General features: G+C 35.1%; 4 protein-coding genes, 2 long non-coding RNA genes and 1 pseudogene across 16 annotated transcripts; 4 read left to right on the forward strand and 3 right to left on the reverse strand.

Moving 5' to 3' along the window:
* The first annotated feature begins 369 nt into the window (after positions 1–369).
* LOC142505127 (pre-mRNA splicing factor SR-like 1) lies at positions 370–3,991 on the forward strand. Of its 8 annotated transcripts, XR_012804379.1 has the most exons (6): positions 370–483; positions 1,071–1,379; positions 1,820–1,900; positions 2,402–2,454; positions 2,810–2,881; positions 2,964–3,127. XR_012804379.1 is itself a non-coding variant. In XM_075617958.1 (5 exons), exons 2-5 carry the CDS (start codon positions 1,089–1,091, stop codon positions 3,729–3,731), a joined length of 1,212 nt encoding a protein of 403 aa, XP_075474073.1. In that variant the 5' UTR covers positions 370–483; positions 1,071–1,088; the 3' UTR covers positions 3,732–3,991. The 8 variants fall into 8 exon arrangements, 7 of the variants coding, with proteins under 7 accessions (XP_075474073.1, XP_075474079.1, XP_075474078.1 ...); XM_075617958.1 differs by lacking the exon at positions 2,402–2,454 and having other exon boundaries at positions 2,964–3,991; XM_075617960.1 differs by lacking the exons at positions 370–483; positions 2,402–2,454 and adding an exon at positions 759–939 and having other exon boundaries at positions 2,964–3,991.
* Positions 3,992–4,240: 249 nt separating this feature from the next.
* LOC142505965 (transmembrane 9 superfamily member 2-like) lies at positions 4,241–8,638 on the reverse strand (annotated as a pseudogene).
* Positions 8,639–9,580: 942 nt separating this feature from the next.
* Positions 9,581–11,525, forward strand: LOC142505648 (uncharacterized). The gene is made up of 3 exons (XM_075618718.1): positions 9,581–9,968; positions 10,686–10,923; positions 11,167–11,525. The coding sequence occupies exons 1-3, from the start codon at positions 9,687–9,689 to the stop codon at positions 11,319–11,321; spliced, it is 675 nt and encodes a 224-aa protein (XP_075474833.1). The 5' UTR covers positions 9,581–9,686; the 3' UTR covers positions 11,322–11,525.
* A 3,813-nt stretch (positions 11,526–15,338) lies between these two features.
* Positions 15,339–17,911, reverse strand: LOC142506028 (uncharacterized). 2 transcript variants are annotated; one of them, XM_075619165.1, is made up of 5 exons: positions 17,758–17,854; positions 17,530–17,633; positions 17,254–17,430; positions 16,583–16,647; positions 15,339–15,671 (listed from the first exon to the last, which is right to left on the reverse strand). In XM_075619165.1, the coding sequence occupies exons 3-5, from the start codon at positions 17,396–17,398 to the stop codon at positions 15,606–15,608; spliced, it is 276 nt and encodes a 91-aa protein (XP_075475280.1). In that variant the 5' UTR covers positions 17,399–17,430; positions 17,530–17,633; positions 17,758–17,854; the 3' UTR covers positions 15,339–15,605. The 2 variants fall into 2 exon arrangements, with proteins under 2 accessions (XP_075475280.1, XP_075475279.1); XM_075619164.1 differs by lacking the exon at positions 17,530–17,633 and having other exon boundaries at positions 17,758–17,911.
* Positions 15,679–16,346, forward strand: LOC142506029 (uncharacterized). The gene is made up of 2 exons (XR_012804519.1): positions 15,679–16,052; positions 16,105–16,346. It is a non-coding gene; the product is annotated as an uncharacterized LOC142506029 (long non-coding RNA).
* Positions 17,912–18,260: 349 nt separating the features above from the next.
* Positions 18,261–22,252, forward strand: LOC142505877 (non-canonical heme oxygenase HOZ, chloroplastic-like). Of its 3 annotated transcripts, XR_012804509.1 has the most exons (13): positions 18,262–18,558; positions 19,654–19,806; positions 19,889–19,987; positions 20,084–20,179; positions 20,645–20,710; positions 20,797–20,887; positions 21,027–21,094; positions 21,196–21,261; positions 21,344–21,394; positions 21,528–21,592; positions 21,709–21,783; positions 21,873–22,059; positions 22,143–22,252. XR_012804509.1 is itself a non-coding variant. In XM_075619008.1 (12 exons), the coding sequence occupies exons 1-11, from the start codon at positions 18,526–18,528 to the stop codon at positions 21,767–21,769; spliced, it is 849 nt and encodes a 282-aa protein (XP_075475123.1). In that variant the 5' UTR covers positions 18,262–18,525; the 3' UTR covers positions 21,770–21,783; positions 21,873–22,088. The 3 variants fall into 3 exon arrangements, 2 of the variants coding, with proteins under 2 accessions (XP_075475124.1, XP_075475123.1); XM_075619008.1 differs by lacking the exon at positions 22,143–22,252 and having other exon boundaries at positions 21,873–22,088; XM_075619009.1 differs by lacking the exons at positions 20,084–20,179; positions 22,143–22,252 and having other exon boundaries at positions 18,261–18,558; positions 21,873–22,088.
* On the reverse strand, positions 21,984–22,276 carry LOC142505878 (uncharacterized). Its single transcript, XR_012804510.1, has 2 exons — positions 22,168–22,276; positions 21,984–22,136 (listed from the first exon to the last, which is right to left on the reverse strand). It is a non-coding gene; the product is annotated as an uncharacterized LOC142505878 (long non-coding RNA).
* Between the last annotated feature and the right edge of the window lie 369 nt (positions 22,277–22,645).

The raw sequence follows: 22,645 nt of genomic DNA on the forward strand, positions 1-22,645 counted from the left end.
ACCATGATCGATCTGCAAGAAATTTACGGTCTAGTACTATTGTCTCAGCCTTTGATTTGCTAGCAAATCCTATTATTTTAGGAGATATAATATATATATATATATATATATATATATATATATATATTGTATTGTTAACGCCTTTTCATTTTCAACTACATATATAAATATAACATTCAGCTAGCTAGTTCATTAATTGATGGAAAAATTATCTCAAATAATTAAAATATTGATTGATAAAACTAGAATCGCGTCACACAAGACAAGATAATGAAGAATTTATTTTTATTCACACACATTAACACAAGATTTAATATGTCCATTTTTTAATTAAAAAAATTACGTATTTGGATTTGTAGGTTGGGCCCAGCCCAATCCATGCTTTAACATACCGTATGTCGATGGCACAACCGTTTCCAAAAATCAAATTTCACGCTTAGGGTTCGCCATTTTCTCCATCGCTTTCCTCTTCATTCCTTCGAGGTAAGAAAATGTTTAATTTTCCTTTCTCCGATGAATATTTTTGTCGAATCGACCATACTTTCTTGAAGGAAACAGCCAGCAAGCTCTTAAATTATTATTTTTACTCTTTCGAAATTGTGTCGTATCGTGAAATTAATGTTTGAGCGTCATTCTTCTATCTGCAGTCTCGATTACGGTAACTGGAACATAATTTTTTACTAGTGATATATGTTTTTTTTTTGTTCGAATTCTGAATGCAATTATGTGAGCTTTACATGGGGTTGGATTTTAACACATTTGAGTTTGGCCGCGGGACTTTATTTGAAGAAGAAAATTCAATTTCAAGAATTGCGGAGTTGTGTAAATTTAAACGCGCTATCGACATTCCTTGATAATCTTCCTCTTATATTTAAGCTTTTGGCTTAACTGAATTTGAGCGTTATAAATGTCAAAAGCGACATTCTTGTGTTTTCTCAGGTTAAGTTCTAAGACCGTACTTTCCGTTTCTTTGTTTGCCTGTGGTTTACTTTTGAGTTTGCTATTATATTTTTTCTCCAATGTGTGATCAATCATGTTTAAACTTTAAGACTTTCTTGCGAATTCAGCAGGCAACTGAATGATTTACAATGTCTGAGATAAAATCAGCTGGGAGATCAATCGATCTACTATTTGAAAAGGTCCTGTGCATGAATATACTTTCTTCTGATTACTTTCGAGACCTTTTGAGATTAAAAACATATCATGAAGTCATTGATGAGATTTATACAACGGTTACACATGTGGAACCATGGATGACTGGCAACTGTCGGGGGCCTTCAACTGCATTCTGCCTTCTCTACAAATTCTTTACAATGAAACTCACTGTCAAACAAATGCACGGCCTGTTGAAACACCCTGATTCTCCTTACATAAGAGCAGTAAGTAGATATTTGGCATCACATGTATTATGTCTTTTTAAATTCGGAGCTCCAGTTTCCTATAATATTGAATTATGCAGAATTAACTACAAAGCAAATTATGTATTCTGGGCATGAATTATTATGAGTTATATCAATTAAATTGTTCGAATTCATACTTGTGATATGAGGTTCTTTTAGCTCCAAATAGTGTTAAAAGTGACTAAAGTTGCCTTTTCATCATTAAAATTTTAGTTGCATTTTTTACCTGTTAATTTATGTTCCATATTGCTTTTTATCTTGCATAACTTGGTTTGAAACTAGATTTCAACTTTCTTGTTTGCAAGGCATAAATCATGCATCACCTGCACCAAATTGAGCACCGAGCTTTACACTCAGTTAAATTTTTTGCATCCCGAAGGATTTACTGAGATGACTAAGGTACACATTTTCTTTTGCAGATTGGATTTCTGTATTTACGATATGTTGCAGATTCAAAGACATTATGGAGTTGGTACGAACCATACCTAAAGGATGACGAGGTGCGAAAATGGCTCATTTTCTTGCTTGTTATTTGTTATGTATTATTGTGATTCTGAGTTTTCAGTGCCATTTTAAGGTAATGGAATGCACATATTTACTGTGGCATTTCCTGAAGCATAATATGCCTGAAAATTTTTAGTGCTGAGTCCAAATAAGATGGATAGTATGTGCTGTGTGTGGTCTGTTACAGATCTGGTCTATATGTCTCGATATTAATATGAGATATTGGGTCTTGGAGGATCATTTGCCAAATGTAGCAGGTGTTACTTCCGTGAAACGTTGTGAAAAATCTCTGCTTTATCAAACAATCAATTTAGGAAATCCGTCTTTCATGCTTGTGCCATTACTTTTATTTGGTGTTGATTTCACACACTCAGTTAACATGATATTGAGCACTGCTTACTCATAAGATTATGCTCTTTCTCTGTGGGTTTGTGTGAATAGAGCTTTTCTTTTATTTGGGAATCTTCTGTTCTTGTTTCTTATACCCTGTGGCTCAGGAAGGAAGGATTTCTCAATCCCGCCGTGGTGCATCAGCGTGATTCTTGTGCAGGTGAACTGTCCTTGTGTGATAACCATGATTTAACGAAGATCTTGTTATTTTTGGGATAGAGTGGTTTAATGTCAGTCAACACTTTCCAGTTCTCTGTAAAGTTTCATAATGTGTTGCATGGGCAGGTTAAGGAGTGGGGTGGGGGTTGACTTCATGGATTTTGAAGAACTGACATCTTTTTTCTATGAAAATTTCTTTGAAACTGTCATTTAGTTTTACAGTGGCATCTTTAGGCGCTTCACTGTATAGGCCCTAGTTTATTTATTTTTGGTTTCCATACCTTCAAATTTTAACCCAGTTGAGTGTCGCCATATGATAAAGCTGATTTCTGTGGACATTCTTTATTCAACGTCAGGAATTCTCTCCTGGTTCAAACGGCCGAATGACCATGATGGGTGTGTATGTACGCGATTTGCTTCTTGGACAGGTTATTTTCACCACTTTATATCTCAAAATTTTCTCCACCAACTGCTAAGCTTCCATTCCTCACTATTTGTTTCTGAATGCAGTATTACTTTGACACTCTTTTCCCACGGATCCCTGTTCCAGTTTTGCGAACCATTGTAACAAATCTTGAAAATATGAAACTGCCTACAAAACATTGCGGAACTACTGGTGAGACAACTCGTGGATCTGAGGAGACTGCCAGGAGGCCACCTTCTGTCAAAGCTGCCCTTTCAGTCTCTTTTGGTCAGCGTGCTCCACACCGTGCGTCAACTAGGGATTCATCTCCAGTTCGTCGAACAATAGCTCCATCTTATGATAGAGATGCCGATTCTAGACGGTCCCCCAATCACCATCGGAGCCAGAGCCGTGACTTGTCAGATGGAGAATATGCAGACAGGGATCGGGACAGGGACAAAGACTGCGAGCGGGAAAGAGACAGGGACAAGGATCGTTCCCGTGACAGAGACCATGGGAGAGGTAGGTACAGAGATAGAGATAGAGATAGGAGGCATGATTATGACAGACGATCCAGAAATAGCTATCGAAGGGATTATGATAGGAGCGAACATGAAGGGCACCGTCGTGGAGAAGGTAGTTCTCTTCATAGTCGGAGCCGTAGCAGAAGCAGGAGCAGAAGTCGAAGCATTCACGAAAAGACCGGATATGATCAAAATCGTGAAAAGGCATCTGCTTCTAGTAATTTAGCCAAACTTAAGGATCTATATGGTGACTTGAACAACCAAAAGGAGGATGTAGGCAAAGACAAGGGTCCTAGCCGGTCTAGTGGTACTGAGGAGGTGATTAGACTCGGTGGTTCAACATGGAGGTAACGGGCATGAATTTGTTTGAGAACCACCGGACATGGGTTGAGTTCAGATTATGTTCCTGTCAACTATACTTTATGTTGCATTTCGAATTTCTTTAGTGCTTTGTATTTCAATCTACCCTGGCAAAAAATGAATATTATTCAGACACGAAGATAGATAGCAAACGCTACCTGGCACGCGTTGATATGTAATGAATGAAGGAATTCATCTGTAATATACGCAGTGTGTTATTTTCTATTAGATTAATAGCAGATTCTCGAGAACAGGGCATGTGATGAGATGGTACCTGAGCATACAACCTATTTTGTGACATTCTTTTTGGGTCTCTGTCTCTCCCAAGTTTTTTCCTTTTTCAGATTCAATTTATGAGATGATGTGCTTAAGTTGGCTGATTCCTCGGGGTCATGAAAGTTTACGGTTTGATGAAATTTGGAGCGATGGAATAATATATGATAAGCATCTTATTTTCATCATCGAAGGATGATCATTTCTAAATCATATGCAGTAAACAAATAAATCAAGGCATTTGACTCGCAGAGTTTCCGTTCCGTCCTATAATGGTTTCGTGCCCAAGTGTATAGTGAATTATTAGATATCTAAATCATGCCAGTGTGCTAAAAACCTAAAAAAAAAAAGTCGATAAATCTTGAAGAAAACGTAAGTTTTCAAGAATGGCGATGTAAAAGATGACATGCTCTCCATTCGAAAAGTCCTATTCCCCCTAGTTTCCTCTTCCACAGCAAAATGCCGACCATATTTATATAACGTGTAGGAGTACAATAAAATCCAGTAGCTCGGCTTACTAGCACTTAATCCAACCATAAATGTGTCGGACAAAAAAGATTGCTGCATGGAATCCAACAGTTCAAGCATGAGAAAGAATCCATAGCAAATGCACGCCATGTATCCGAAGAAGAACGAAGTTTGTATAAAGCCCGACATATCTGAGCGTGTGTAGAAGTAATAAAAACAGTCTCCATATATGAACAGCCCAGTCGAACCGCCGCATAGAAAGGACCTGTAGAATAAGCCATCAACAAATAGTTATGTCCATCAAAAGAAATTTGTAATTGGTTCATCACAAAATTTGTAGGATTGTACAAAAATGTTTTTATAATAGAGCTTAGAATTAGAGAGAACGATATGAATCAAAAAATTTAAAATAAGCGAAAATTTGCATTGTTGTGCCACATAAAGCAATTACACGGGGAAATAATGAAAATAATTGCTCTTAACACAATTCAAGCACGATAGGCAAAATCGATGAGGCACCAAGTCATTTAAGATGGTTGCAGAAATTTGATAATACAAGTGTGTGGAAAGAACATGAAGGGACTAGTAAAAAGGTCTTACCTCCACAACCATTCATGGTCTTCAGCAGCAAGCTGGGAAGTAAGTTAATGCCACAGCGATCAAAAGGACGATGAAGGACTATAAATAAGATGCTATAAATGGTATAGATCCTATGTCCCCACACACTGGCAAATATGTAATAGAGTTCAATGTATATGGCACTGAAAGGCAAGACCCAGCCATTGCCATGTGAGACACAGCTCCAAGGTACCAAGGTAGCGGCGGAATCTCTCTAGGATATTTTGTGGTACGACATGGAGCTTGGAATCCTTCTTTGCTATTCTTTCCAGCTAATCCCCCAAGACTAATAATGGGGAAGTCACAAAAGGTCATATAAGAAAAATGACAACAATAGTACCGAATGGCAATGCCTCAGTGGCATTGTATGCAATGGCAACAATATTAAGGAAGCAGAGGTTAGGTTCCTAACCTGCAAAATGAGAATACAGCATCAGAATCAGTCAATGCAAAGCCAAAAGGAGGATGATTTGGATAGCCACCCTCTTCCCTCAGAAATCTGCCGATAGACATTTATTTATACACAGGGTATGATTTGGCTCTCTCCAAACTTTTTATGTTCTAATTTTGCCTTTTAATGCAAATATTTGGCATCTCCACTGAACATTTTAAAACTCAGCATCTATACACTTTCTCGCTCTCTCCTTTCATTTACTTTAAGAAACAAATCAAAGAAGGAATTACCCCCGACATGGTTAATTTTGACCCATGATTATGACGTGGAAAACTGGTCATACAACTGCATCAGTGTAAAAAATGTTGTCGAGGAAGGTGATACAACCCATACATATCCAATTGGTTCCTTCTAGTTGGCCATAGAAAGAGGATGCAGTGTAGCCAGCAATCCCAGACAAAGTGCATAAATGACAACCAATGCAGTGAATAGAGTTCCATGGTTGTATGGATAAAACACACCGACCAATGCAAGGATAAAAATGAACACCGTGCTGCGCGTTAGAGATTATTGAAATTACAAAACTAAAACAATTTACGATCAGAAGTCAGTTGGATTGAGATGAATTTCAGTAAAAGTAGCTCAGATTAATACCTACAGGGTAAACAACTGGTTGCTAGAACCAAGAGATGCTGCAAACAAAGATTTGTATTTGGGAAACCTGAATACATCACCATGAATGTACTTCCAACCAGTCTCTTCTTGATCTTCAACTGTCTCCTCATCATGAGCATATCTTTACATTAATGAAATTATATTGCAAACATTAGAAGTCAGAAATTTCAAATAGAGAAGAGTAGATATAGATAAAACCAAGTAAGATCATACTCACTTAACGAAATCATTCTTAAGGACTCGCATGAGTATAGTAGCAAGAAAACCAGTCAGGAGAAGAACTGTCACACAGGAGTTGATTATCGAGAATCAGTGAATTTGCCAAATGCTGAGGCATTGCAGAAAACTGTGAATACTTCTCCATTCTCTTCTCAAAAGGAGGCTTGTTTCCTTCCATTTTACAGAGGTATATGAACTCTACATCAGTTTCCTTGTCCCCTGTTATGTCTACAGGGCATTTGGGCTGCTCGTGCATTAATCTCAATTACACATCTTTATTGTGAAAATGAATTAGATAAGCAATCTATCAATTAAAAGAAATCAGATAAGCAATATAATCGCATTGTAAATATATATCATCATCATTATTATTATGAATTAATTTATGCATGAAATTTTGATTATGATATGCAAAAATTATAAGAATTTTCAATATTTGGTTGTGAATCACATTTTTTAAAATAGTAATTTACAAGGCAAACACGAACTTTATGATAGAAATTGTGAAATGAAGGTGCTTGAATAGATAGAATTTGAATTCTCTGCGATCGGATTTTTCTTTTCTCTCAACTCTCCCCAAGAAACCCCAGAATGGCAAATCATCATAGTACATTTGGAAATAGTAATCCTTTGAGACAGCACTATGAAAGCGTGAAACTTCTTCCTTAGTTAACTTTTGTTGGAAACAGTTTCAGAGTGCAAAAAGTCTAGTTTATATGGGGCACTGACAAGTCGATCTCCGTTCAAAACTTCACCAAGAGCCTCTTCCTTCTCTTTTACATCAGCTACCGAGGAGTATCCACCATTGGCATGAAATTAGTACATGTCATAATTTTCCTAGTTTATATTCGTAAATAAAACAGGAGGCAAAAAAGATAAGACGAGAACCTGGGGAACAGAATGGAAGATCAAAGAACCTGCATGCTTCGCTGGCATTAAAAAACAAGCATCATCCTCATCGGTTCACCATAAATAAAATGCAAAAACCAAAGCTGATCTTTACAGTTAAGCACAATCGACTTAATCACCTGACACTTTAACACAATTAAGAATATTCGTCATACATAGCACCTCAATTAAAAAAAAAATCGATAAGAAGTATTTGTTTATAGAGCTCAAATAAATTCATTCAAGATGTCAATCAGATGCATGGCATGCCTAGCACCTTTCCCCCCCTTTTTAATGAATACGTAAGAACAGGTTTCATCTTATGTGTCCATTAAAATAAAAGATTTCACTTCTTGCTTTAGCTGTGATTATGGCATTCATACAAAAGAAAGAAAATAAAGGTGACATAGCAATACGAAGAATCAAAATCATTTTAAAGAAAACTTTCCAATAAAACTTCATTCCATGAAACTCGTTTAAAACAATCCGATGATACTAGAACTTTCAGACGCATCTACTTTAAAAATGAAGCAGATAAGAACCCCATCACTCTTATCATAACTGTAAAACTTCAAACTGGACTTCAGAACGCAGAACAATTTAGCAAATACAAAATCGATTGAGCGACTCAATATACATGCACACACAGTCGGCTTTTTTGCCAACCCAATTAAAGAGAGCAAAAGGTTAAATTTTCACCTGGGATTATGAAAAGGTCCGACTTTATTGCCATACAGTGGTACCGGATCCCCGACATTGTACTTGTGAGTTGTGATCCGAGACATCGAACCTCACGATATAGAGCAGCGCAGTAGGAGCAAAACTACAGCGTACCACGCCAATCTCCATTTTCGCACGCGAGCACATTCAAAGAGAATGAGAAGAGGACAGAATATCGATTTCCGAGCAAATGGACTCTGTCGCTCGTTCAGGTGATTGTGGATTAAAAACTTGTTAAAATCCGTAGAAAAAGTTATATAAAAATTTGATCTGAAAACTTATATAAAAAATTACAGTAATATTTGTCCACTTTTTAATTATATATGTTATTTTTAGATAAATATTATTGTTTTTTAATTATGCGCAACGAATAATTTAATTTTGTTTCAATTAATTTACTTTTTAAATACAAATATGACAGTTGTAAACTTGAATCGATATTTTTATAAAACAAACATTACAAAAAAACGCACGGGGTGGTGTATCATAGAATCACCAGCGAGGTATCGATATGGAATCTTGCATGTCGGCAGTGTCACGCTTCTAGACAGGGGCTGGTTGACACCGACGTTGCTCTCAAATTTACATTCGAAAACAATTAGCCTCAGAAGTACAGAATTCAGAAACCAGTCTTTTTATTCATAATACGGAATAAGTCAATTGTCTTATCTGTTATAACTCGAATACTAATGTTTTACAACGGAAATCTAAAACCAGACATAACAGTGTCTTAACAGATACAGCGGAATTAACATAAAAATAAACTGAGAACAATAATCTTCTTCACCAGCCCCAGAACTGGATCTACTCTTCTTCTTCTAATTTTTCTTCCTCGTTCTTATCTGAGATGGGTTTGGTGGGTGAGTGATATGATTGTCACTCAGTAAGCAGGGGCGGGAATAACTCCCGGTTTTCAAAAAACCATTTTTACAGAAACAGTAATACAATAATGTACAGAAAATTCTTATTTTCAGAACAGTAATCAGAGTTCAGAGATCACAGGTTTCAGAACAGAAATCAGAATTAGTAAGCACTGAGCACGTTAGTGAATTTCATGGCTAAACCGATATCAGTCCCCTATATGTTCTCTCCTCTAAGGGGTGAGGCCAGAATCAGAATCAGAATTCAGAAATGTTCAGAATATATATTCCTACCATTAGTTCACTAGAGAGTTTCAGTGCTTCAAAATCATATATCAGAAGTCTGGAAATCTGATTGCCTCGCTACTGGATTTTACAGCTTCGAAAAATGCAATCTCTTAGCTCTAATTTCAAGTGATAACTCAAGATTTTGGTAACATCAATTCAGAGATTGAGGGTGCTATTTATAGTCTAAAATCTGACTGTTAGTCTTCCAATTAATGACCATAATCTGTCATTAACAGCCTTTATTCCATGTTAAATACTTCAGTTATAAGTTCTGAGATCTGCTAGAATCTCGTTACTGAAATCTTCTGCTGCTGGATTCTGTCTGCTGAAACATCTTCTGAAATCTAAGTTGTTGCTGAAATTGTTAGCTTCTACTGAAATTTGCTAACTGCTGCTGCTGGAATCTCACGTTCGCACAGGCAGCCTGCGGGTGGGGTGGGAAACCAGGGACCGATCGTCTACGTGTTGGAAGCTCACTGGTCACATTGTTATGCATAAGCCACCCAATCAATTTCACTTTTCCTGTAGACGTGATATTCAACAATGGCGGAGGATGATACCAACGGAATACTGATCCAAGGCGACAGTACTGGCCAGCAAACGATTGACGAATCGACTCTTTACGATGTTCTCAATTGTTTGTTCTCAACGATCTTCTTCCCTGATCCGGATTCAGAGTATGCTTCTGCTCCGCTGCTGCAGAGGATCAAAGCTTCGCTCTCAGTTAATATTCCTCTGCTTTATGATGCCTCGAGGAACACTGGTCGTCGTGCTCTTCTCTGGACTCGCCGCGGCGGAACCTTCCGTGCGCTTCTCGTAGTTTCAGTGAGTGGCTTTTGCCCTGTTTCTGGGTTGATACTCTCTGGATTTGATTCCTTTGGTGCCATATATATGTTTTTTGACGAATCGAAAATTTTGGGTTTGAAATTCTAGGCTGATTGATTATAAATTGTCCACGACTTTCGTTTTATTTGTAAAACGAAAGGAATCTTTTCTTTGGATGCACAAACGCTAGCTTCTAAGAAAAGGTTTTCAGATCTTGATCTTTTTTTTTACGGCAATACCTTAGATTAAACACATTCAAGAACGTACATACTTGTTTACAACATTAGATTTTTTTTTTTTAAAAAAAGAGGAAGATTGTCCAACACTCAGCACTAGCTAGTTCTTGATCTTTTAAAGCATAAATAAGTTTTAAAAGTTGCCAATATTTGAAAGTAGCTACAGTTGAAAAAATGGTCGATCTCAAATAATGTGATTGTGTCCGTATATTTGCTACCGGTTCATAAGTTTTGGATTCTTTCTCAATCACATCTTTTAATTCCATATTTAATGTTTGTGAAGTATAAAAGGTTCAGACTTCAGAGGTTGCGTTCGAGCACATCTTTTGGAGAAAGTTTTTGGCTACTTTTGAATATTGATTTCATCAGTCATATAATATATTTCATCCATTTAAAAAAAAAGGGACTGAAACTTTACTATTCTTCTTATTCTGAAGATTTTTGTCCTTTAACTTCTGATCAAACTTTTATATTTTTCCAGGCTGGGACAATAGCTGTTGTCACCTTAACAGGATTGTTAGTGTTCATGCTCTTCTTCTTTGCGGCGACCTTCAATGCTGTGGTCATATCCCTTCTCATGTCTTTGGCAGCCGCTGGAGGATGCTTGACTCTATTCTTCGCCTTTGTTGCAGCCATTTACTTTGGGGCAATATCGGTTGCTTTATTTGTCATTTCCACAGCAGCTATTTCTTCGGTTATAGCTGTTCTTTTTGCTACAGGTACTGATATTGTTTTCTTTTTGTCACGATATACATTTTTGGCCAGGGTTTCCCACATTTTAGCTTAGGTTCGTTAATTATATGAAAACTGCACGAATTCTTTCACTGATTATATTTTTCTGCGTCCATTTGTTGAGTCCCAAAATTCTAGGCTTCGATCTGTATACCACATCCCCTTTAGCTTCTTCATATAGTAAGTTTGGCACAAAATCATATGTTCACCTTGTTTTTGCTCGAAATCAGGTTGGATTGGATTCATTTTAACGTTGTGGCTGGTTGCAAAGAAAAGCATCGGTGTGGCCAAGTATTCCTTGTTCGTGACCTGTTCTGCGGTTTCAGCTTATTCTACAGCTGCTTGGCATTCCCCGAACCAAAATGTATCCAAGAAATCAGATTGAAGCTCTTTGTGGCATGCAACGCTCTCGGTATAGCATACATGGCAAATGTTGATCGGTCCTCCTTGAGATGGGTTACCCGCATCAATTTTTCCACGGTAAGCTTTGTATTCGTTTCAAAATTTCCAGTTGGTGAGCAACTTTGTTTCTTGTGAATACTATTTGTGGAAAAATTAAGAAAACTATTGTAGCCTTTGTATAGTGAAATTTTTAATTTGTTTATTGGAATAGACCCATGGAGTCTTTAGAGTCGTATTGAATCCAAACCAATCCCTAATCAAATTAGACCAGAGAAAGTAGTACTTAGATCATTTTGGACCATTTGATTACTGTCTTTTTTGCTAACATGAACTCAACCGTTGATAAAGATATATTTTGGATAATTTGCTAAAACTTGGAGATGACTAATCAAATTCATGAAATAAAAAACATGTCGAAAGAAGCAACGAGGAATTTGGTAGCAGTCAAACCATACTTTCTATGGTTTGAATTATCTTTCCATCCGTGGAAAAAATAGTGGGAGCTTAATTAAGGATAAGGAAAAGAAAAAGATGAGCATAAAAATGAATAAATCTTGTATAAGACATGTCGACTTGATCCATATTAAAGTAATATTTTTTTTTTATCTATTTCATAGATTGGGTCGGATCTGAGATTTTTTTAATTAACCCCCGAGTCAATGTCATAAGAGTTGTCGTGACGAAACTTTAAATGGACCGATATATTCTTTTTACAAGTTTTGCTTATTTTCTTTTGGAATTAAATATAGTCGATGAATGTTATGTAAGATTTAATACTAATATTTAATTATACGAGCTTAAGTTATTCTTGCGTAGCATATACGATTTGTTAACCTCCTAAAATTTAAAGAAAATAAAAAATACTATGTTTTAATATTCATAGAGGGAACAAATAGCCATTTAAAACAGATATTTTTTATTTTCATTAAATTTTTGGAGGTTAACAAATGGTATATGCTAATGATCATCAAATGTAGAGGGGAACAAAATACCAATCGTATTTAATACTACTTTAAAGTGGACCCAGCAAACGAAACAAAAATATCGTAAACATACATGTAGTGAATTTGTTAAAACTGATCAGCAATAAACAATCATCGGAAAATTCAATTATTTTTTCAATATATGTTTCTTGTTAGTTTTTACATGCTGTCAGAGTTAAATTACATCATGAGTCATTCAATAATATCTTGTAAATTTTACGCTCTAGTTATTTATTTTTGAGTGTGAGAATGCATATTAAATATATCACATCAGTTAGACTAGGTCTTTAAAATTTTTATATATCAACTTGAGCAAACTCTCTTTCAAGAGTTGACTTTTAGGTCGAGTTAGATCAAAATCTCAATCTTAACAAATTTTAAAACAAATTCTTTAGCTTGAAAATAAAATTCGACAAGATAAAAATATCGTCCATTCCTTTTTTAAAAAACAATTCAATCCCAGAACCTAAATATAATATTAACTAAGAAATAAACAAGGATATAATAATGTCTTACTCTTACCATCGTTTTTGAACCGTGCTCTTACCATCGTTTTGATACCAGTATTAACTTATTAATATTTTCCATGATTTTAAATATTATTATCTAATTTTATTATATATCTTAAAATAATGAAAAAAATGTTCAATTAATACAAAGTAGTTTGGATATTTTTTTATAGGTAATTTGGCAATGAAAACATGTGATATTCTTTCCACGCATTTCTTTTATATTTATGACTAAAATTCATGCCACCCCGCAAATAATGTCGGTGTTTTATTATATATAATATATACATGTACGTTCGTTATATATATATATATATATATATATATATATATAAGATGTTAGGTCATAAGTCTATTTCGTCACAAAATTATAAAGCCACACAAATATTTCAGTAACATGTTATGGATGAGTGAAATGATCAATACTTGTAATGCTGGAAATAAAAATATTGTAATGATAATTGGAATTTTTCATATTATTTTGCTGAAAACACAATTTTTCTGAGAATAAATTTTTTTGGGTTTTCTTAGTTATAGTGCTGTAAATTGGCATGAAATATTGAATTGATCTCTAATAATGTAAAAAATAAAAAGAAAAATTGATGTAACAAATAGATTAATAACACATTTAAGGGCCTTAATTTGATCTCAAAAACAGAACCATAGGTAAAAAATTTGTGAACAAAACATATGGTATGAATGAGGATCGGAGTTTAAATATTTTCATAAGTTCAATCCATTTAAAATTATAGATTTGTCAAGAATCATTATCTCAATTAGCGAGAGAAGGACTAGTTTGATTTCGCTTTCCATAAATATTGTATAAAACAAAAAAGAAAATTGAAACATAAATTTGAAATAATTGATTATAAATAAGTAAATCTAAATTACTTAATCGTTAATTTAATTAAGTAGTTGTTGAGTATAATCTACGTAATGCAAGAGACTTGACGCCTCCCACCATGAAATTGACATAATTAAATTTATGTCCATGCAACAATAGCAATTTTTACGAGAACAAAAATTTCATTTATCAAAATTTCATGAACTCAGAATTAATGACTTCATTGTTTATTCTCCAACTTGGACTTGTTCAAACCTCACAAATCATACGTCAAAAGGCCAATCTTTATGAAATATCATGGAAACACCCCATGCAACTTCATATGAACCATCCCCGCCCTCTTTTGTCTCTATATATACATATACATCGCATATATATAGAAAAAAATTAGAACACACAAATTATTCTATATGGATTCTTTGAAATCAAATGTCGCAAATTTCAATGAAAAGAAACCAGGGAACTTCAAGGCCAATGCGCACTGCAAGAAGCACCCAAAACACAGGCAAGCACCGGGGGTTTGCTCCATATGTCTGGGGGAAAGACTCTCTCAATTACCAAACATTGCTACAAGTAGTGGTAGTTCGAAAGTCGGGGTGTCTTCATCACTTTCTTCTTCTTGTTCAGATCTATCTTCTTCGAATGCTTCTTCGTGTTCGTCTCCAGTCGTGAATTATACGTGCCGTGTGGAGTATTTGGAATCTGGGAAACCCATGAAAGTGTTCAAGAATGTTGGCCAAAATGTCCTCAAGAAGAGCAAATCAATGGTTTATGTGTTGCAGAGACGAAAAGAGGAGGGTCCCATGGACGATGATAATGGTAAAAATATCGACGTCAAACGAGGGTTTTGGTCGAAATTGTTACCTAGAAGAGGTAAGGCTTTGAGGTACTCGAGAACTATGAGAGAAAGAGTGGTTACGGAAGTTCATTAGCAGAATATATACGCTCAACGGTGGTGGAAGTGGTTCACGAATTTATGCAGTCGGTTCGAGTTATATTGGTTGCGTGCGTTTGGAATTTATGTGTTGAATCATTACTCGTGATCTCCATCAATTTTTAGTTTCTTTATCTAAATCGAAGATAAATAAAAGGGGATACCTGTAAAGGAAAACCTTTGTAGAAATTTGTGTTGGCTACGTCGTAAATATGGATTCTTCATTTGAAGGTGATTGCGGTAAAACGTTTCATTATATTTTTTGCCTCTTGTAACTTTGGATTCGTTCCTTCCACGTTGCCTCTTTCATGAATCAACTTTTAAAAGTTGGGGTATCGATCTGGATGTGTTGTGAAAAGAAGTTGTATTTTCTTTTTTGTTGAGAAAATGAATCAAATTGTATTTTGATTGATTGAAAATTTGTCAAAAGAAGTGTTGATTGTGATACGATCCAAATTACATACCAACATACACTCCAAGAATTGTAGAAGAGATGGGGATTGGAAAGAATTACCTCGAAGAAGAATAGAAAGATCAAACAAAACAAGAGAGACGAATAGGAGTACAGAACAAAGCACGATCATCTGAACATATGAATGATGCACGTTGGAAAAAACTGGGGAAAAATCTCAAAATGAAGAGCGAAACAACATTGCCCTTCGAATAGTTGCGATCTTTCCATGTATAAAATTAAATTCTATTTAAATTTGAGCCACCGAAGAATGCCATCTCAAACAGAATACAAATTTCATAAAGATGGATTGTTGCTAAAAGTATTCGAACTTTAAAGATGGATTGTATTTTAAAACAACAAATCTCAAGTTCTCAACATCAGCATATTCCTCAAATTACTATACAATTTGAGGTTGCAATATTCATAATAATAGCTTGAAAGATATACAGCCTTTGCAAGTAAGTTTGCTGCTCATCAATCAACTTAGAAAGCTTCCAACCGCTTCCTGAAAGTGAGTAAGACTTCAGACATCTTCTTGATCGGTCATTTAGCTGAATTGGCTTCAGTCGACTTAACTTCTCTTGCACACTGAGATACATACGGTTTTAGCTGCCAAAAAAGGCAGTACCATTAAAAAAAATAGCTTTATTGGTGGTAAATTGGTAATAGAAAATCAAGTACTAATCCATCTCAAAACTTATTCATGCTCGCACCAGTATTATTTTCAATATCACAAGGAGAGGGGCACGTGATTGGATTACACATCTCAGCTAAAAGTGTTTGGTCTATGTCAAGTTCGTGTGAACAAGGAAAATTTGAGCATAATTATAACCGAACAAAATTTGGAGACAGTTCAAGTCTAAAAAAGCTCAACTACAAATGGAAAAAAATGTCAGGTAGAGATTATTAAAGATAAATTTCACAGAAAAGCTTCTAAACCATGCAAATTAGATATATGAGCCGCCAATTTCAGGTGGGACTAGTACTTTTGTTAAGAACCTGAAGGCTTCCTAAATACGAAGCTGAAAGGGCAATAAACGAGATGAAGAATCCTGACGTGAGCATTAAACAAACATTATCATCACAACGATCAGCTCAATATCCAAAACCGAGAAAAGGAAAAAATAAAATAAAAACCATAATAACTTCTATGCATGAATTATAAATGAAACTTTACACTTTGGGAATTAAAAACTGGAGAACAAGAAAGGCAAAAACACAAAGGGTGGGAGGACAAACGTCACAGCCAGTTCCTACTGTTGTTCCACACTTCCAATACAAAGAGAGGATTTGTTGAAAATAAGACAAATTCAAGTGATATTCTATAATATTAAAAAAAAAAGTGATATTCTCTTATAGTCGAAATATAACTGAAATCATAAGCAGCCACTAGCCATCCAGAAACACTAAGCAGTCTTATACTTCTCCACGAAGATTAATGTGCTCTTACTCACCATTATTGCCACTATGATTTTGTGATGTGAATGTGTTTTGAGTACATTTTTTCTTTGATTACGAACCTTGAAGTCAGTCAAATCTGGTACTACATAGTGCGGCAACTTTTCAGGCATAACCACATAACCACCTGCATAAACACCAAATTACTCTGTTATTACGAAATTTTATTTGTAACTGCTTTTCTTTCATTTTTACTCATAAATCATACACAGTATCAGGATGTATTGCACCATGAACAGAAGTGAAAATGTTAACATGAACAGACCAAATCACATTAATCAATAGAAATGAGAACATAGTCTTCGGTGGCTTCTTCATTTTGAAAAGGACACCACTTTCTCAATATTTCCTTTTCTCCCCATTGTAATAATCATTTTCTTACTTTATAAACGAGAAACAAATACAAGATAATTGTAGGAAAAAAAACCATTTTGGTGCATAAAAGCTTGTTCTTTGATTATTCGAAAAAAATAGTTGTATGTGAAAAATCTATCAATATGTGCAATGTAAGATTTTTACCTATCTTCTTCCACACTTGAAAACAACCTAAAAACTCGTGAAATTATCATGAGTCAACCTCACGAACGCATTCTCGAGTTCAAGTTTTATTTGTTTGGTTTAAGCTTGACCCCAAGTATGAAAATTTTAAGGTGGTTGAACTCATTATATGAGTTCCGAACTTTGTGAAATTCTACAGCTTATGAAATTTACCAGCAATTCACTAGAGATATACCTTTGCGAGTGTGAAAGCCAGTGGGTTTGCAATTCTTTCCCTTGTAAAAACCTCGAGGACACTTCTTGGTCGTTAGAATATCAAGTGATGAGGTCCGCTTCCTCCTAAACGCCCTTCCTATTCCCAATATCAGTCCTATCGCCATTTAAGATCTTTTTCTACTTTTCCTCCTGAAATCTGAAACATAATTTTCGTGTTTTACTGCATAAACAAACTACAGCAACTATTTTGTCGTCATCATACCATAAAAAATGTTGGTCAGAAAATAAAAAATACCGGAGTGGAAAAAAGGTCAGCATTGTAAGCAAATAATAGATTGACGACCTAAAACAAAAGTTAACAGCCAAAGCCACAATAGTTGGTCAATTTTGGCAGCACTCCTGCTCAATTTCACCAGAACCGTCAAACAGAAGGGAAATGAGCACGATAATGCCAAGAGTGTATGAATTTACAATCATCAGTTCAACTCGATTAGGAAAAAAATTCGAAGGAGAAAGGACTCACCTTGAAGCGATGAGGAGCTAACGAGCCCTAAAATTTGATTTTAGGAGGCCCTTCAGCTGAAACACATAGCCCTGGCTCTCAATAGGTAATTATTTTTAGTAGGATTGTCTAAATCTCAATTATTTGTTTTGGTTTTAATTTAATTTTGTTCAAATTGTATGAGGTCAAAATTATACATAGTTTCAAGAAAAAAGACGGAGGGGGTAAAAATTAAATTAGTTAATTTTGTGAGACATATCTCATATTTGATCTATAAAAAATATAAATTTTTTTTATTTCAAATGTATTGTTTTGACTTTATATATATATTATACCGACTCGTCTGGTATCTTATTGAGAAAAAAGATATTAATATTCTTTAAGTCACACCTCAACTACAAAGCTAAATGAGATTAATTATTATAAGCTGGATATCGATATATTCCAATGTTTTAATTAAAAAAGAAATATTTACATATTTTTATTAAAATATTAATAATATAATTAAAGTGAAATTTCGATTCCGTTGCGAATAAAATTCAGCAATACAGTTTGTTATCTGAATCGGTGCGGCGGTGCTCCACTCACCGGCGTACACTTTCTCATCTTGAATTTTTTATCCAATAATTAATAAGAAGCGAGAAAAAAAATGAAGACTTTATCACTACCAACCTCCTTCCTTAATCTACGCCACCTCCCTCCTTTTTCCAATGTTAACACATCAATAATTTACTCCTTTGTCGCCATTCATCTCCTCCGATCCGCCGCCGGACGCTTATAATTCAATCCATGGCCGCCTCCACTAGTTCCGACCTTAATCAGGTATTGCTAATCGTTATTAGTTCCTCTTGATTTTCCTTGGCTTAGTTATCAAGGTGTGTACTGGAATTCGAAGAAGCGAGCTTTAACTGATTTTGGTGAAAAATCTTATTTTTTAGAATTACTACGTTTCTTTTCATTTATTTACTGATGATTTTTCATTAACGATTATTTGGCGAATTGACTTATTATTAAATTGTTTTTTGGAGCAAAGCTCGTATGATAAAAGAAATACATAAAAACTGATACTTTTTCACTGGAGAAAACTTGGCTCCTCTCGTTCATTCTGTTTATTTATTCATGGTTTTTTGATTCTTTGTGGGTATGTTGATTGTGGTGGATTAGGCAACTTAATATATTTTGAGAGCTGAACGGAGACACTGGAAAAAAATTGAATTTTTCTCCTTTTGAATTGCCATCTTATTATTAATATGCATTTCGACTCATGTCATTTTAAAATGCAAAAAAATCCTTCGTTTCTATTTATGTGATTCACTGCATTTTTTTGTGATTCAACGCCTTTTTTACTCACGATAATAACTCCAACGCACACTCTTAGAATATTAACACTGAAAGTTATTTTTTAACAAATCGTATAATTAGCGGAAAAAAAAGGTATCTATTACTAACTAATTTTAAGCTTTTATCTCTAGCATATGCTGACTAATGAGTGAAAAGAAAGAACGTTCCATTTCCATAGGATAGAGAAGCGTCTACTGCCCTACTGGACTATGTAAAAGAGCAAAAAAAAAAATCATAAAGATTCTTAATAGGCCATTAAAAAACTTCATTGAAGAACAGGGGACCTTTAGCCAAAATTTTAAATCATAGGGTGTTGCGCCTATTTTTTAGGGCATTTTTTTATGCATTTGGCCCTGTAGTTTACTAATTTCTTTCACGTGATGCTTATTGATGGTTTTTGCATTGAAATGAGTCTGTGTCACCGCCGTGGATGGTAATTGGTGATGAATTTCGTCAGTCTAATAATTTGAAGTCAAATTTACATTTTTGAGGTGATAATCGAGTATAAAAATCTAAGCAATTCCGCCACTGATCTTCTTATCTATTTCATTTGGCTAATTTATGATTTTCTCACAGGACAATTCAGTATCGATTGCTTCTAATGTTAATAACGATGTCTTTCAACTCATTCAAGCTCACCAAAATAAAGCTTCAAGGTTAACACCCGTACAGGAAGTTAAGACATTTCTGTGCCACAGCTTACGTGGAGTTCTCTCAACTGTCTCCATGGTAATTTTGAAACTGTATACATATTAATCTTTCACCCAAATTTATGACGTGTCTTAGTGTTTCGTTAACTTGAATGCTACAGAAGCACGAGGGTTATCCATCTGGATCCATGGTTGACTTTGCTTGTGAAGCTTATGGAGCTCCAATATTGGCAGTAAGTGATTTGGCAGTTCATACAAAGGTATGCATGCACGACAATCTTGAATTTAGTGTAAACAAACGTGGAGTTTTTGTATTTTGTCTTAAATTTGAAACTAAATTTCTTATGGTAATTCAGAACCTTATGGCCAATCCCAAATGCTCACTGCTTGTGTCAAAAGATCCCCAAGATCGAACTGAGTTAGTAGTCACTGTGCACGGTGATGCCGTTCCAGTAAGCATAATTTTACCATTCTTGTTTATCTTTTTTTTTTTTAATGGTGAATCCAAAGAAAGCCTGTATAGCTCTTGTTGGGGATTCAGAATTAACATGGGATTTTCAATTAACCCTAATGTTCTATGTGGTATGTTCATGTAGCTACGGCCGAGATGTGGTGTTTGAACTACTATATGATCTAAGAGAATTGAGTTGTACTTGGTGACGCGATAGGTGCTTGGTTTTTCAATTGTTAATAGAGGCAAAGATATACATTTTTTGATTTTCATGAGTAGTAAGGTTGTGTAATGATTTGAAAGGGGGTTATCGAGGACCGATACTTGCGTTGCTATTTTTTGTGGCTGCATAGTGCGCTGCGGTTATTTATTTATGGCACTTGGGTTGCTATGCAACAACTATCTGCTGAGCTTTTTTTTTGTTTTAAACTTCCATCTAAACTTGAATATTACTTGTTTAATACAGGTCCCTGAAAAACAAAGGGAAGAAATTCGAGCAATGTATTTGGGCCAGCATCCAAATGCGTTTTGGGTAATCTTTTGACATGCCTAATTCTCGCATCCTCAAATTTCTGACCATTGTGAATGGTAATATTTGATAGATAACCCCTTTTGAAGGTTGACTTTGGCGACTTCCAATTTCTTCGCATTGAACCAAAGGTCGTTCAATACGTGTCAGGAGTTGCAACAGCTTTGTTAGGTTCTGGAGGTTTGATTTGCCAAACTTGCCCGTTTTTCAGTTGCCTGTTTCCCGTGTCCCTTTTATTTACGTATCATGCCTTTGTAGCTTCTTTAATTTCTGGAAGATTTGTGAGAATTTCATCGGTATCCATTTACTTTACTTTCAGAATTTAGCAGAGAGGAGTTTCTAACAGCTGTAGTGGATCCTATATATCAATTCTCAAAGCCCATTACGGTATGCCGAGCAGTAATTGTGATGTGTTGAATTGTCCTCTAGTGTTTCGCTACTTAAAAGTTTAAGTTGTACTAATTTGTTATACATATTAATTTATTCAGTCACATATGAATAAAGATCATACTGAAGATACAAAATTGATCGTACAGCACTCTACATCTGTCCCGGTAACATTTACGGTTTTCTCAAAACATTTCATTTTCATTCATAATGAAGTGATTTTATTATATACCAAAACAATTCTTTCAGGTTGACTTTGCCCAAATGTTGGATGTAGACAGTCTGGGCTTCAATGTGAAGGTTATATTTTACTATCTTCTATTTCCCTACTTAGACGTTTTATGATCTCTTTATATCCTGATAGAAGCTCGCATTCTCGACATGTATCACGTTTCGTGGCATGAATGTCATGAATTGTTAAAGTATATTTCAGGCTGACTGTCAAGGGAACACTTTTAAGCTTCGAATTCCTTTTCCAAGGCGTGCGGCAGACAGAAAGTGAGTCATCCCGCACCAATGTGTACAATCCCATTTCTTTATGTATGAAATAAAAAAATTCATCAAGTCATGATCATTGTGTACCACGCTCATTCTCTCTCATCAAATTTACACAGGGATGTGAAGGCACTCATAGTTGAAATGCTTCAAGCGGCCAAGGCCTCCAAAGCTACTTGATTACGCTCATGAAGGTTCGATTTTCGAATTCATTTGTGCTTGTTTTCTGTGCAATTTTCCGGCTGGCGGTACTGTTCTGACTTTTTAACATGATATGAAACAGAAGGATTTGCGGGACGTGCCAAGAACAATATTCAAGTGACTTAAATGGACATGAAACTTCGTGCAAAGTTTACAAGGAATAATGTCTCTTATGTACAGAGATATAGCTGATATATTATAATTTTTGCTCTGCGACAAGATGCTTGAGGAGGAATGACGATCAAGAAAACATGTACACAGGTAGATTTGTGGAATACGTATTATTTACGACATATAACATGTAAACAAAATAATGTCACATCGTTAATATGTCACGCCTTTGGGCCTGCAGTTGGAGCGCATGCAAGTGAGACTGCCTATAATGAATTATGCTAACCACCAACTCATATTTGTTCCAACTTTTAATATTAATTAAAATAATACATCCCTTTTATAATATAACATGACCTTTTTTGTCATGCTAAAATATTCAAAACATTGCTTCTTTTTGCACAATATTAGTGCAAATATTCAGAATTGTTTAATTATATAAGTTAGAACACGTGCACGTCTGATCATAGATTATGTTTCAAATCATCCACTGGAATCGAATCTAGAGATAGATCGTCAAAGGGTAGTATAAGTGCAAAACAAAAATTTGAAAGCTTTGGAGACCAAAATGTGAAAATAAGGGTAATATCACGTTTTAGTCGTTAATATATAGTATTAGTAGAATACATTTATTCCATGAGAAGACTGCGGAACTCAGATTGTGACAATCTGAGCTCCACTAATGCAATGCTTTTGATACATGAATAGAACTGAAAATTGACAACATAAATCTCAATGGAACAA

This window comes from Primulina tabacum, chromosome 10 (assembly GCF_025594145.1).
Source record: "Primulina tabacum isolate GXHZ01 chromosome 10, ASM2559414v2, whole genome shotgun sequence".
Lineage (NCBI taxonomy): Eukaryota > Viridiplantae > Streptophyta > Magnoliopsida > Lamiales > Gesneriaceae > Primulina > Primulina tabacum.